General features: G+C 36.2%; 5 gene segments (V, D, J or C); all 5 read right to left on the bottom strand.

Moving 5' to 3' along the window:
* Window positions 1-1,635: 1,635 nt before the first annotated feature.
* On the bottom strand, window positions 1,636-2,187 carry LOC116051876. The segment is given in 2 exon segments: window positions 1,636-1,981; window positions 2,108-2,187. Coding segments are annotated over 2 exon segments (363 nt in total).
* A 4,094-nt stretch (window positions 2,188-6,281) lies between these two features.
* LOC116051959 lies at window positions 6,282-6,822 on the bottom strand. The segment is given in 2 exon segments: window positions 6,282-6,655; window positions 6,752-6,822. Coding segments are annotated over 2 exon segments (417 nt in total).
* Window positions 6,823-7,232: 410 nt separating this feature from the next.
* Window positions 7,233-7,902, bottom strand: LOC116051921. The segment is given in 2 exon segments: window positions 7,233-7,619; window positions 7,709-7,902. Coding segments are annotated over 2 exon segments (345 nt in total).
* Window positions 7,903-8,787: 885 nt separating this feature from the next.
* LOC116051898 lies at window positions 8,788-9,362 on the bottom strand. The segment is given in 2 exon segments: window positions 8,788-9,123; window positions 9,250-9,362. Coding segments are annotated over 2 exon segments (360 nt in total).
* A 1,995-nt stretch (window positions 9,363-11,357) lies between these two features.
* LOC116051873 lies at window positions 11,358-11,882 on the bottom strand. The segment is given in 2 exon segments: window positions 11,358-11,721; window positions 11,813-11,882. Coding segments are annotated over 2 exon segments (363 nt in total).
* Window positions 11,883-15,153: the final 3,271 nt, after the last annotated feature.

Consider the following 15,153-nt stretch of genomic DNA (forward strand, 5'->3'; position numbering starts at 1 on the left):
GATTCAAGGTGAGCATTGATCTTTAATTGTTATTTGGCACCAAAAAAAAAAGTTTTAGATATGTATTTATTTATGTATATTTATCTTGGGCATTTATTGTTCAATGCACTAATTGGCTGTTTGTTATGTACATTTTTTGTTGTCAAAAAGAGGGGTTTTTGTTCAGGTCTACTGATGGTTTGTGTTACTGTGGCTCTCTGGCACAGAAATACACAGCAGTGTCTTCAGGCTGCACATTCTGTCCATTTAGAGTCACTGTGTAACTGGAAGAGTCCAAGTTAACACTGAACTTGTTCTTCAGTGAATCGTTGACATCTGTGTCCCTACTAATCCACTCCAGTCCTTTCCCTGCAGGCTGTCTGATCCAAGCTGTGTAGTAGCTATCAAGAGAATAAGAGACCTGACAGGTGATGGTCAGACGTTGACCTGGCTGCACAGTCACAGAGGCTGGTTGGGTCAACTGTTCACACTTCACACCTGTTGAAAAAAAAAATGTTTTGTAACAAATGATCAAGTTATACTGAAAGAAGAACTGTTGACTTTAACAAATCCAGAGAGACTCACATCCAGCTGCCAACAGCAGCAGCAGAGCTACAGAGAACATGGTTTATGTTGAAACTGACGTGCTGTGAACTCCACTGACAGCCTGATGTGATGTTTTTATAGCTGAGAAACAAGGAAGGTCACTGAGTTTGCATAAAATCAAACATATGAAGCATCAATGTTGGTGTAACTGTAGTCAATAGAAGAGTTTGTTCAGTGTTATTATATCTGCAGAGTGAAAATATGCGTGTCATTTTTGATTTCTTCATATCTAGGTACAGATAACTTTATTGCATTAAACTGTCAATATTGTTTCCACTTATTTTCTAGACTTTCATTTGTGTTAATAAACAACAATGATTCCTTAATGACTATATTATTATTCTATCTTCAAACATTAATAATCTCTTATATATAAAATAGTTATCTCCATACATGATACAAGTAAATTCACTCTAAACAATAATGTTAAATGCTGTCATCACTGATCTCCACTTTCAGCTGTTTTCTTTTAGAAATAATTTTAATGAAATTACAGTATGTGATGGAAAGAGTGACATATTCTTATTTACCTATTGATTTTATTAGAGAGCAATATGAATCATTCCAGAGTTTGAGTATCAGTCAGTTAAGATCAATGAGAACAGCAGATCTGAGTTTCTCCTTTTAGTAACAGAGGAGAGAGAAACTAGACACTGACTGTCCTCTAGTGATTTTATAAAAGAAACAGTAACATTATTTTTCATTCTCATAGATTCCACATCATATCATTTACAGACAGTATAGTGTCTTACTTTGTAGAAATGTAAAGTGTTTGTAGAAGTTTAATTTCAGCAACCAGATTGTTGGGCTGTCTTTGGACCTTGTATCAATGAGTGATCTTTATTGTGTTTTTAATGTGCTTTCAAGTTTGTGGATAATACAGGGAAGATTAATAATTTATAATAAAAACATATATCAAAATACAATTACAGAATATAAAACAACATAACCTGAAAACCAAAAAAATGTAATATAAAATGTTTAAATATATACATTTTATGAAAAATATTTCAAACTTGTGCACTACCAGCCTGAAAGAAGGAGTACTGTAGGATTTTGTACAGCTGCTCAACCAACTCCAGTCACTGTGGGTGTCGAGCACAATAATAAACAGCAGAATCTTCAGTCTTCAGACTGTTCATCTGCAGATACAGCTGCTCTCTGCTGTTGTCTCTGGAGATGGTAAACCGGCCTTGGACTGACTGAGAGTAGTAAATGTAGCTACTGGTATGAGCGATAGTAGCAACCCACTCCAGTCCTTTTCCAGGACTCTGTCTGATCCAGGCCATCCAGTAGCTACTGAATGACAATCCAGATGTTGTACAGGTCAATCTGTGGGATTCTCCAGGTCTTTTAATCACTGGTTCAGATTCTGTCAGAGTCTGACCATCAACACCTGTCAAACCAAAAACGATAAGCATGTCATGCATTACCTTGGTACAAAGATCAGAGAAAATCTTCATGTGAAATATGTCAGTAATACAAATGGGAATGTCAAATCAAGATCAGTGAAAATCTTCACCTGCCCAGCAGATAGTTAAAAGCAGCAGTCCTGTCCTATAGTCCATCATGTTAAACTGTGTGTCCACTGTTCTCTGTCCTCCTCTCTGCAGTCAGATAAGTAGAGGTGGAAGATATCTGAGTTTTGCATTGACTCCTCCTTTTTTGACTTTCTCCTAACTGTATTTTGTGTTTTCACAAATTATCTTAATGTATCACTTACCATTTTGACTTTGTTTCACATTTTTAAGCTGATGTAGTAAGTATTTAAACTAGGGCTGTCAAAATTAACGCCATAAAAAAGAGTGTATGCAAACACTTTTAACACCACTAGTTGTTTTTGATGTAGGATTAATGCACGCGCGTTTTATGATTTGGGCCTCGGGACGCTCTTTAGTTTTGGGAAACCAGGAAGCGATGCACAGTAATGTTGTGGGTGGCTAGCAGAAACAACCCTTGAGCAGAAATGGATAAAGAAAAGAGTTTTGAATGGCAAGTTCAGTTTCAAAGCCCTTCCAGATGGTTCTCTTGACAAGACTAGGAGTAGTGGTGGAATTGTGGAAATTGGTTCTCTGACAAACACATTTTAGATTGTTAACGAAAAGAAATAACGATGTTATGAAAGAGAAACTGACTTTTTGAGGATTCATTTATACCGTACTGTAGATAAATCACCATTTAAGCTGGTGTTGAAACCATTAGTGGTCTGAGGGCTCCTCCTTTGGTGGCTTCATGTTACAAGTGTTCAGGCTCTGAGGGGTTTTTGTTCAGGTCTACTGATGGTTTGTGTTACTGTGGCTCTCTGGCACAGTAATACACAGCAGTGTCTTCAGGCTGCACATTCTGTCCATTTAGAGTCACTGTGTTGCTGGAAGAGTCCAAGCTGATACTGAACTTGTTCTTCAGTGAATCTTTGTAGTTTGGTGGATGCAACGCCACCATGTACAATCACTCCAGTCCTTTCCCTGCATGCTGTCTGATCCAAGCTGTGTAGTAGCTGCTACCTGCCTTCATTTTTCTCATATATTTGGTTACTGACTGTATTTGCTGCAAACATAAATACAATGACAGCAGCCAAAATCATGTGAATAGTAATATATTTTGCAGTTTTTAATAAAAGACTTTTAATGGTTTCAGTGTTTGCAGATGTTTAAAGAAACAGACATACAGAGAAACTTGGAGCCTTTTAGAGGAAAACAGCTGATCAGGAACTGAAACGTGACAAAATGCAAAAAACTAAATCCTTTAACATAGATGAAAACTATTGTAGTTCATCCATTTACAAGTTACTCTTCTGTAATAAAAAACATATTTTACCTTCATATGTGTGTGGTTATGTCAGAATTAAAATCATATATCAAATATCATGCAGCATGATTTTTACTTGTTTTTATTCAGAATTCTTCAAAGCCAGTCATACAACAATCATACTCAAATGTCTGTGTTGTCTCATTTTGAATGACTTGACCTGAGGACATTAGTCATGTGAGACAGTGCAGAGTTTATCAGCCCAGGGAGGATGAGGAAAGACAAGAAATGTTTCTTACTGCAGGAGTTGAAGTAGTTTAATTTAAGCAACCAGATCGTCGTATTTTTGGCACTTTTACCAACAAGTGATCTTTATTGTTTTTTTGTGTGTTTAATGTTGAGTAATAATATTTCTCAGGAAAGCAGGACGTTATGTAATAAAGAGACAAAGGGTAACTTATTATCGAAAAATGATATCTAATGTAAAATTTAGGGGGAAAAAGTAGGAACATTAAAAATATAATATATAAAATATATTATATAAATTTTACATTCATATATCATCTTCATTATTTGGCTTCATCAGCCCAGTAAGAATACTGTAGGATTTTGTACAGCTGCTCAACCAACTCCAGTCACTGTGGGTGTCGAGCACAATAATAAACAGCAGAATCTTCAGTCTTCAGACTGTTCATCTGCAGATACAGCTGCTCTCTGCTGTCGTCTCTGGAGATGGTAAACCGGCCTTGAACTGACTGAGAGTAGTAGATGCTAGTACTGTGGATAATTGCAATCCACTCCACTCCTTTTCCAGGAGCCTGTCTGACCCAGGCCATATAGTAACCGCTGAATGACAATCCAGATGTTGTACAGGTCAATCTGTGGGATTCTCCAGGTCTTTTAACCGCTGGTTCAGATTCTGTCAGAGTCTGACCATCAACACCTGTCAAGATATAAAAAACATCACATGAATTTAGTTGTTACACAATTCAAAACTATGTTTAATCAAGATCAGTGAAAATCTTCACCTGCCCAGCAGAGAGTTAAAAGCAGCAGTCCTGTCCTATAGTCCATCATGTTAAACTGTGTGTCCACTGTTCTCTGTCCTCCTCTCTGCAGTCAGATAAGTAGAGGTGGAAGATATCTGAGTTTTGCATCGACTCCTCCTCACAGGGAGGAAACATCTGGACTGGAGATATTTAATGAAACTGAGTCAGAGTCAACCCTCCAAGACAGCTGTTTTGACCTTTGTCTGACATGTTTTAATTTGTGTAAAATGTTTCAGTATTAACACCACAACCAAATGTATTCTAATAATATACAAATTAATTAATTAATTAATGACAGATTAAGATACGGTATATATAAGGGTTATTAAAATGTGTTAATTCATAATTAATCTTGTTACCAAGGTTCTGTTTCTCATTAGTCATTTTGAGAACAATAGGCAGCACATGGAGTATTTACAATCATGTACAATTTCATTCAGATCAACATCTGCTATCATTTTTGACAATTACGTTATTGTCATTTCACCATTTTATTCTATTATAACATTATGGTTTGTACTTGACTTTGGCACCTTAGTATTACAGTAGATAATGCTTTTGACAAATGTAGAAACTATGTCTAATACTTTAAGTGATGTAACATCATAAAGTGAATACATATTTACTCATAAGTATGAAGTTAAATATATAGAAATATAATTTAAATATATCAAAGTGCTTTGTAAGGGGGGGGGGGGGACTCAGATGTCATTAAGATCACATTGCTGTTTGTTGTCTGTGGAGGTTTTTGTGCAGCTGCTCCACTGTCTTCAGTCACTGTGTCTGTCGAGCACAGAAGTAAACAGCAGAATCTGCTGCTGTCAGGCTCTGGACCTCGAGGTACTGAGTGCTGCTGGGAACATCTTCAGTCATGATGAAACGGCTTTGAAAGGAGCTGCCATAGCTAGCAGAGTTTGAACCTGTGTTCATCCTCCCAATCCACTCCAGAACTTCTCCTGGTCTCTGTCGTATCCAGTGAATATAGTAGTCTGTCATGTCAAAGCCAGATATGATACATGACATCTTCACTGGTCCAGTTTGATCTCACTCCAAACTCCTGTAACGAAAGAAATTGTGATAATCATCCATCACAGAGGTTAAATAGTTACACTAGAGTGTCTTCAGTGTGTTAAAGCAGAAATTACTCTTACCATGAAAAGTAACTATAAAGAATAAACTCAATGAAATCATATTTTCCATTCTGTAATAAACACTGTAATCCAGTGTTTGCTGATCTGAATATTTCTAAGTTTTCTAAAGTGTCCCAGTTCTTCTGTCATGAATGTTCTAAGAGCTGTTGATGGTGTTATTATAAGGAAGGAAGAGTTTGCATGGACCTCCCTCTTCAGGTTTAAAAAGGGAACATGGAAAGCAGATGCACTTTATCATCAGTAGTTTTCTACAAGAACAGGGAAACTAAAAAAATACCAAATACCTGTCAACTATTTCTGCTATGAAATACAGTAGTTTGATGCTACAGGGACAGACAAGATGTATTTTTCTGACAGTATATTGAACTGAGAAATATGTCTTATATATTTAATGTTTATGTGGAAATCAAAATGTTTATTTTCTTGGATTCTAGTCTTGAAATTTTGATGAGCAGGTGACATTATATTTTCCATGGTCAAATTACAAAAATGTTATTTGCATACTTAAACTGCACATTTGAATGTATGTATATCATGCTTTTTTAAATGTTATTGCCTGATCCAGCTCTTTGTATGTAACAGGAAATCAGTTTTTCTTGTCTAAGCATCTAAATACAATTACAGAGATACAAAAGAACACATCCTTGTAGTGATACATTTCTCAAATACATTTAATCATAAACACTCTCTCTATCAGGGAGTAACTGGCCACATATACGCTGGACAATTTATTTGTTTACATTTTATTTTACCAGTCTTGCTGTTTGCTGGGTATTTGTGCAGGTCTGTTGGTGGTTTGTATCACTGTGTAGCTTACACGTACACAGTAATACACAGCTGTGTCCTCAGGCTGCAGATTCTGTCCTTTTAGAGTCACTGTTAGAGCAGAAGTGTCTCTGCTGTAGCTGAACTTGTTCTTCAGAGCATTATTTTGACGAAGGCCACTTGTTCCCCACTGATGGGAAATCCAGTCCATTGGTTTTCCTTCACTCTGTCTGATCCAACCTGTTGCATAGCTGTCATCAGTCAATGAATAACCAGAGACCTGACAGCTGATGGTCAGAGACTGTCCAGGCTGAACAACCATTGAGTCTGTCTGGATGAGATCAATACTGTTCACACCTGTGGAAACACAAATCAACATTATCTCCATCATTCATCTGACTATTCAGTGTTTCTAATGTGTGTATTAGAGTGAATCCACTGAAAGCTCCTCACAGGATCCAGCAGCCAGCAGCAGTATCAGAGCTACAGAGAACATGTTGATGTTGAAGCTGAACTGATGTGAGCTCTTCTGTCTCTCACTGACACACACACTTCACTTCTTTATGAGGCTACACACAAGGAGGCTGATTTACATATTAATGATAGTAGATCAGCTGACTAAAGTATATTTGAATAAATCAAAATGAAGATGAAATGTTCAGGTGTTCTCACATAAAGGTGAAACCTGAATCTCTGACAAACATGTTAATGAAAAGTAAATAATGATATGATAGAAGAGAAACGATTCATTTAAATCACTGAATTTATTTCATCACTTGAAAGGTTATATATACATTAAATGATGTATCACTGATTGTTATGTCAGAGTATTTAAATTGATTGATTGTACTGTTAATGTTACATTTAATTAAGAACCTAAAACTGTTTCTCTCCTTACTGTAACAGTGAGCTGGTGTTGAAACCATTAGTGGTCTGAGGGCTCCTCCTCTGGTGGCTTCATGTTACAAGTGTTCAGGCTCTGAGGGGTTTTTGTTCAGGTCTACTGATGGTTTGTGTTACTGTGGCTCTCTGGCACAGTAATACACAGCAGTGTCTTCAGGCTGCACATTCTGTCCATTTAGAGTCACTCTGTTACTGGAAGTCTCTAAGTCGATACTGAACTTGTTCTTCAGTGAATCTTTGTAGTATGAACCTCCAGTATATTTCCTTCCAATCCACTCCAGTCCTTTCCCTGCAGGCTGTCTGATCCAAGCTGTGTAGTAGCTGCTAACAGAATAAGAGACCTGACAGGTGATGGTCAGACGTTGACCTGGCTGCACAGTCACAGAGGCTGGCTGGGTCAACTGTTCACACTTCACACCTGTTAAAAAAGAAAATGTTTTGTAACAAATGATCAAGTTATAATGCAAAAGAAGAAGTGTTGACTTTAACAAATCCAGAGAGACTCACATCCAGCTGCCAACAGCAGCAGCAGAGCTACAGAGAACATGGTTTATGTTGAAACTGACGTGCTGTGAACTCCACTGACAGCCTGATGTGATGTTTTTATAGCTGAGAAACAAGGAAGGTCACTGAGTTTGCATAAAATCAAACATATGAAGCATCAATGTTGGTCTAACTGGAGTCAATAGAAGAGTTTGTTCAGTGTTATTATATCTGCAGAGAGAAAATATGCGTGTCATTTTTGATTTCTTCATATCTAGGTACAGATAACTTTATTGCATTAAACTGTCAATATTGTTTCCACTTATTTTCTAGACTTTCATTTGTGTTAATAAACAACAATGATTCCTTAATGACTATATTATTATTCTATCTTCAAACATTAATAATCTCTTTTATATAAAATAGTTATCTCCATACATGATACAAGTAAATTCACTCTAAACTATAACATTAAATGCTGTCATCATTCATCTCCACTTTCAGCTGTTTTCTCTTAGAGGTAATTTTAATGAAATTACAGTATTTGATGGAAAGAGTGACATATTCTTATTTACCTAATGATTTTATTACAGAGCAATATGAATCATTCCAGAGTTTGAGTATCAGTCAGTTAAGATCAATGAGAACAGCAGATCTGAGTTTCTCCTTTTAGTAACAGAGGAGAGAGAAACTAGACACTGACTGTCCTCTAGTGATTTTATAAAAGAAACAGTAACATTATTTTTCAGTCTCATAGATTCCACATCATATCATTTACAGACAGTATTGTTTCTTACTTTGTAGAAATGTAAAGTATTTGTAAAAGTTTAATTTCAGCAACCAGATTGTTGGGCTGTCTTTGGACCTTGTATTAATGAGTGATCTTTATTGTGTTTTTAATGTGTTTTCAAGTTTGTGTATAATGCAGAGAGGATTATTCATTTATAATAAAAACATATGAAAATAAAATTACAGAATATAAAACAACTTAACAACCTGAAAACAACAAAAATGTAATATAAAATGTTTAAATATATACATTTTATGAAAAATATTTAAAACTTGTGCACTACCAGCCTGAAAGAATGAGTACTGCAGGATTTTGTACAGCTGCTCAACCAACTCCAGTCACTGTGGGTCTCGAGCACAATAATAAACAGCAGAATCTTCAGTCTTCAGACTGTTCATCTGCAGATACAGCTGCTCTCTGCTGTTGTCTCTGGAGACGGTAAACCGGCCTTGAACTGACTGAGAGTAGTAATTGCTACTGCCAGTAGTATCAGCAGCAATCCACTCCAGTCCTTTTCCAGGAGCTTGTCTGACCCAGTGCATCCAGTAGCTACTAAGTGTGAATCCAGATGTTGTACAGGTCAATCTGTGGGATTCTCCAGGTCTTTTAATCACTGGTTCAGATTCTGTCAGACTCTGACCATCAACACCTGTCAAACCAAAAACGATAAGCATGTCATGTATAACCTTGGTACAAAGATCAGAGAAAATCTTCATGTCAAATATGTCAGTAATACAAATGGGAATGTCAAATCAAGATCAGTGAAAATCTTCACCTGCCCAGCAGATAGTTAAAAGCAGCAGTCCTGTCCTATAGTCCATCATGTTAAACTGTGTGTCCACTGTTCTCTGTCCTCCTCTCTGCACTCAGATAAGTAGAGGTGGAAGATATCTGATTTTTGCATTGACTCCTCCTTTTTTGACTTTCTCCTAACTCTGTTTTGTGTTTTCACAAATCATCTCACCGTATCTCTTACCATTTTGACTTTGTTTCACATTTTTAACCTGATGTAACATGTATGTAAACATATGAATGTGTTTATTTACTCTCACTTTTGTCCAGTGCAAAGTACAAATAATGGAATAATGTTACTGTTCATAAATTAAAGTTATTAATAATATTTTCATTCAAAAAATTGCTTTCAGTTCATGTAGTAGGTAAATCACCTTGTCTGCTTGAGATAGGTAAACAACATCTCATGTCTCCTAAAGTTATTTTTGATCAAATTGCTGTTTTTCATGTGAATAAAGCTTATGTATAATATTATTAGACCAAACATCGATTTTTAAAGTAGTAAAATTCAGTGCACAAAATTCATCTTTTGAGAACAATTCAGCTGCATTTCTACATAATCACTCAAATAAGGTAAATTAATGTCAAACGATTTCTAAAAGTCTAATTCAGTCTGTCTTGTGGGAGTACAGACAATGATGTATCAGTGATTGAAACCTCCAAGTATTTAAACTAGGGCTGTCAAAATTAACTCCATAATAAAGAGTTAACGCAAACGCTTTTAACACCACTAGTTGTTTTTGATGTAGGATTAATGCACGAACGTTTTGTGGTTTGGGCCTCGGGACGCTCTTTAGTTTTGGGAAACCAGGAAGTGATGCACAGTAATGTTGTGGGTGGCTAGCAGAAACAACCCTTGAGCAGAAATGGATAAAGAAAAGAGTTTTGAATGGCAAGTTCAGTTTCAAAGCCCTTCCAGATGGTTCTCTTGACAAGACTAGGGGTAGTGGTGGAATTGTGGAAATTGGTTCTCTGACAAACACATTTTAGATTGTTACTGTAACAGTGAGCTGGTGGTGAAACCATTAGTGGTCTGAGGGCTCCTCCTCTGGTGGCTTCATGTTACAAGTGTTCAGGCTCTGAGGGGTTTTTGTTCAGGTCTACTGATAAGTCACTGTGAGAGTCTTAATTCGATACTGAACTTGTTCTTCAGTGAATCTTTGTAGTTTGGTGGATGCAACACCACCATGTACAATCACTCCAGTCCTTTCCCTGCATGCTGTCTGATCCAAGCTGTATAGTAGCTGCTACCTGCATTTATTTTTATATTTTTCATATATTTGCTTACTGACTGTATTTGCTGCAAACTTAAATACATTGACAGCAGCCAGAATCGTGAATAGTAATATATTTTGAAGGTTTTACTAAAAGACTTTTCATGGTTTCAGTGTTTGCAGATGTTTAAAGAAACAGACATACAGAGAAACTTGGAGCCTTTTAGAGGAAAACAGCTGCTCAGGAACTGAAACGTGACAAAATGTATAAAACTAAATCCTTTAACAAAGATGAAAACTATTGTAGTTCATCCATTTACAAGTTACTCTTCTGTAATAAACAACATATTTTACCTTCATATGTGTGTGGTTATGTCAGAAATAAAATCATATATCAAATATCATGCAGCATGATTTTTACTTGTTTTTATTCAGAATTCTTAAAAGCCTGTCATACAACAATCATACTCAAATGTCTGTGTTGTCTCATTTTGAATGACTTGACCTGAGGACATTAGTCATGTGAGACAGTGCAGAGTTTATCAGCCCAGGGAGGATGAGGAAAGACAAGAAATGTTTCTTACTGCAGGAGTTGAAGTAGTTTAATTTAAGTAACCAGATTGTTGTGATGTTTTTGGCACTTTTACCAAGTGGTCTTTATTGTGTTTTTGTGTGTTTAATGTTGAGTAATAATATTTCTCAGGAAAGCAGGACGTTATATAATGATGTGACAACGGGTAATTTATTATCTAAAAATTATATCTTATGTAAAATTTAGGGAAAAAACTTAAAGGTAGTAATATTAAAAATATAATGTATAAAAATATATGATATAAATATTACATTCATATATCATCTTCATTATTTGGCTTCATCAGCCCAGTAAGAATACTGTAGGATTTTGTACAGCTGCTCAACCAACTCCAGTCACTGTGGGTCTCGAGCACAATAATAAACAGCAGAATCTTCAGTCTTCAGACTGTTCATCTGCAGATACAGCTGCTCTCTGCTGTCGTCTCTGGAGATGGTAAACCGGCCCTGAACTGACTGAGAGTAGTAGATGCTAGCACTGTCATATCTGATATAAGCAACCCACTCCAGTCCTTTTCCAGGAGCCTGTCTGACCCAGGCCATCCAGTAGCTACTAAATGTGAATCCAGATGTTGTACAGGTCAATCTGTGGGATTCTCCAGGTCTTTTAACCGCTGGCTCTGATTCCGTCAGAGTCTGACCATCAACACCTGTCAAGATATATAAAAAAAAAACATTACATGAATTAAGTTGTTACACAATTCAGAACGATGTTTAAGAAAGATGAGTGAAAATCTTCACCTGCCCAGCAGAGAGTTAAAAGCAGCAGTCCTGTCCTATAGTCCATCATTTTAAACTGTGTGTCCACTGTTCTCTGTCCTCCTCTCTGCAGTCAGATAAGTAGAGGTGAAGATATCTGAATTTTGCATTGACTCCTCCTCACAGGGAGGAAACATCTGGACTGGAGATATTTAATGAAACTGAGTCAGAGTCAACCCTCCAAGTCAGCTGTTTTGACTTTTGTCTGACATGTTTTAATTTGTGTAAAATGTTTATCCACCACAACCACATTTATTCCAATAATATACAAATGACATCTGATACATTGACACACTGTATATATAAGTGTTATTAAAAAGTGTTAAATCACAATTAATCTTGTTACCAAGTCTCTGTTTCTCCTTAGTCATTTTTGAGAACAATAGGCAGCACATGGAGTATTTACAGTCATATACAATTTCATTCAGATCAACATCTACTGTAGCAGCTTTTTTGCAATCTCCATAATCTGCCGAGAGCCTGAGTGAGGGAACAATCACCTGTATGACACACCGTTAGAATAATTCAGATCCACTCTGAGATATACTTTCAAGGATTTAGTGTTCGTTTGAAAGTCGGAAAAAACATTAATAAACAAAATCCAATTGCCTGAAAAATAATGCAAAAAGGTGAACGTAGATGTGGAGAAACTTGCGGTCAACAGAAAATGCAAAAACCCAAGCTCACCCCCTCCCTAGCCTCCGCCACGCAGGTGTCCAGGTGTATAAATAGACTGTTTATTGTGAGACCAACCCCCATGACGTCCTACGTTACGTAATAGGTGAAAACTATAAACCATAAACAAACATAATATACATGGCTCCTATATCTACTATCATTTTTGACAATTACGTTATTGTCATTTCACCATGTAATACTATTATTACATTATGGTTAGTACTTGACTTTAGCAATTTAGTATTACAGTAGATAATGCTTTGAAAATTGAAGAAACTCTGTCTAATACTCTAAGTGATGTAACATCATGAACTGAATAAATATTTACTCATCAGTTTAAAGTAAAGTGTAAAATATATAGAAATATAATGTAGATATATCAAAGTGCTTTGTAAGGGGGCGTGGGGGGTGGGGGGGGAGAGACTCAGATGCTTAAGATAACATTGCTGTTTGTTGTCTGTGGAGGTTTTTGTGCAGCTGCTCCACTGTCTTTAGTCGCTTTGTCTTTTACTTTTATATATATCATTCAGTAAAACTGTTACCAAAAATATCACATTACATTAGTTTAGTATAGTCAGTTCAGTTTATTAATTTCAGTCATTTCTATTTTAAAACAAACTATGTTACTTAACCATTATTTCGAACTCTTTCTCCTCTCCAGTCCCTGGGTCTGAACCAGAGCTGAACCAAAGTGCTGCTTTATATAGGGCCTACAGCAATCACACTCAGGTGTGCTGATTGTGGGAGATATCTGTGTCATAGGTGATGGTAGATTTTCTAGTTGAAAATGTTTGTTTTCTAAAGTAAGATGAGTGGAAAATGATTTGTTCAAGAGTCTGTTATTTGTTTATTGTAGAAACTAGCAGTGAAATTCTAAATGTGTAAATGGTAACATAATTGAGAGATAATTAAAGCAATTAAGAGTTGGTTGGTCTAGTGCGAGGGGCTTAACATATATAAGCCTCTGGCCAACTAAGCATGGGGGTTCAGTCTGAGGGTGGCTACAATCCAGACAGGTGATGTGAAACCTTGCTAGTGAAAACCTTGTGTAAAAAGATTTTTTTTTTTGTTTAACCACTTTTTTGTAAATAAAAGCACCTTCATGTTTTGCAACTCAAGCCATCGTGTTAGCGACTTTTTAGTCCAGATTCCCAACGCTCCCTTTAACACCACTCCAGAGCTTCTCCTGGTCTCTGTCGTATCCAGTGAATATAGTAGCTTGTCATGCTATAACCAGATATGATACATGACATCTTCACTGTCTCTCCAGGTCTTTTCACCTCAGAGGGAGACTGGTCCAGTTTGATCTCACTCCAAACTCCTGTAAGGAAAGAAATTGTGATAATCATCCATCACAGAGGTTAAATAGTTACACTAGAGTGTCTTCAGTGTGTTAAAGAAGAAATTACTCTTACCACGAAAAGTAACTATAAAGAATAAACTCAATGCAATCATTTTTTTCCATTCTGTAATAAACACTGTAATCCAGTGTTTTCTGATCTGAATATTTCTAAGTTTTCTAAAGTGTCCCAGTTGTTCTGTCATAAATGTTCTAAGAGCTGTTGATGGTGTTATTATAAGGAAGGAAGAGTTTGCATGGACCTCCCTCTTCAGGTTTAAAAAGGGAACATGGAAAGCAGATGCACTTTAACATCAGTAGCTTTCTACAAGAGTAGGAAAACTAAAAAATACCAAATACCTGTTAACTATTTCTGCTATGAAATACTACAGGGACAGACAAGATGTATTTTTCTGACATTATATTGAACTGAGAAATATTTCTTAAATTCAGGTACGGTATGGTGTATAATTAGTATCCACGGTAATACAACATGTATTAAATAATAATGTGAATAAAAAGATGCAAACATTCATCAACACCAATTACAATCCAGCTAAATCAATTACAAGATTAACTCAAAACACCATCTGCATTAAGAGGAAGTTTTTCAAATGCTTTCTAAGAAACAGCTGCATTAAAAACATCTGTCTGCTCTGTTTTCTAGTGTGTCCAACAGCAATATAAACCTAAATATAGGACAATAAGTTAAACTTCTCTAGCACTAATAATCACATTAAAAAGTTAAAAAATAATCGTTGTTTAAATGTGACTTACCTGTTACTGTGACTTCAGCCCCAGTAGTCGAAAGCATCACAGTGCTGCATCTCCACTCACTGCTGGAACAAAAACCTGTCATACCAAAAATAATGTGTGAAAACCTCATAACGTGACTAAAGAACACATACATCCTGATGAGCATTATCCCCTGATGTCATCCTGGGAGCATGTGTTTTATGCTGATTCTTAATCAGCTCTTAAAGATTTACTGCTCATTAAAAATAATAAACATAGTAGTTACCTCATATTTCAGTAGGAAATATTCAGTCTGAGTTGTTTTTTCATCACAAGAACGGGAGAGCGTTAGATTATTGCTCTTAGGTTTTTGTATGGCTCTATATCTTAGTGCCCAACCCATCACTGTGATAAACCCTAATACAAAAACCAAACACTGTTTCCTGCACTGGAGGGAAGGTAATATTCTAGTCAACATAAGTATGTTTAAGGTTGTACGTTGGTTAAATTGCATTTTGCATTAAACATATTTAATGCAAAACATATTTTTTTTCTTCAGTTTATCAAAGAT

Source organism: Sander lucioperca, chromosome 21 (genome assembly GCF_008315115.2).
Source record: "Sander lucioperca isolate FBNREF2018 chromosome 21, SLUC_FBN_1.2, whole genome shotgun sequence".
In the NCBI taxonomy this organism is placed as follows: domain Eukaryota; kingdom Metazoa; phylum Chordata; class Actinopteri; order Perciformes; family Percidae; genus Sander; species Sander lucioperca.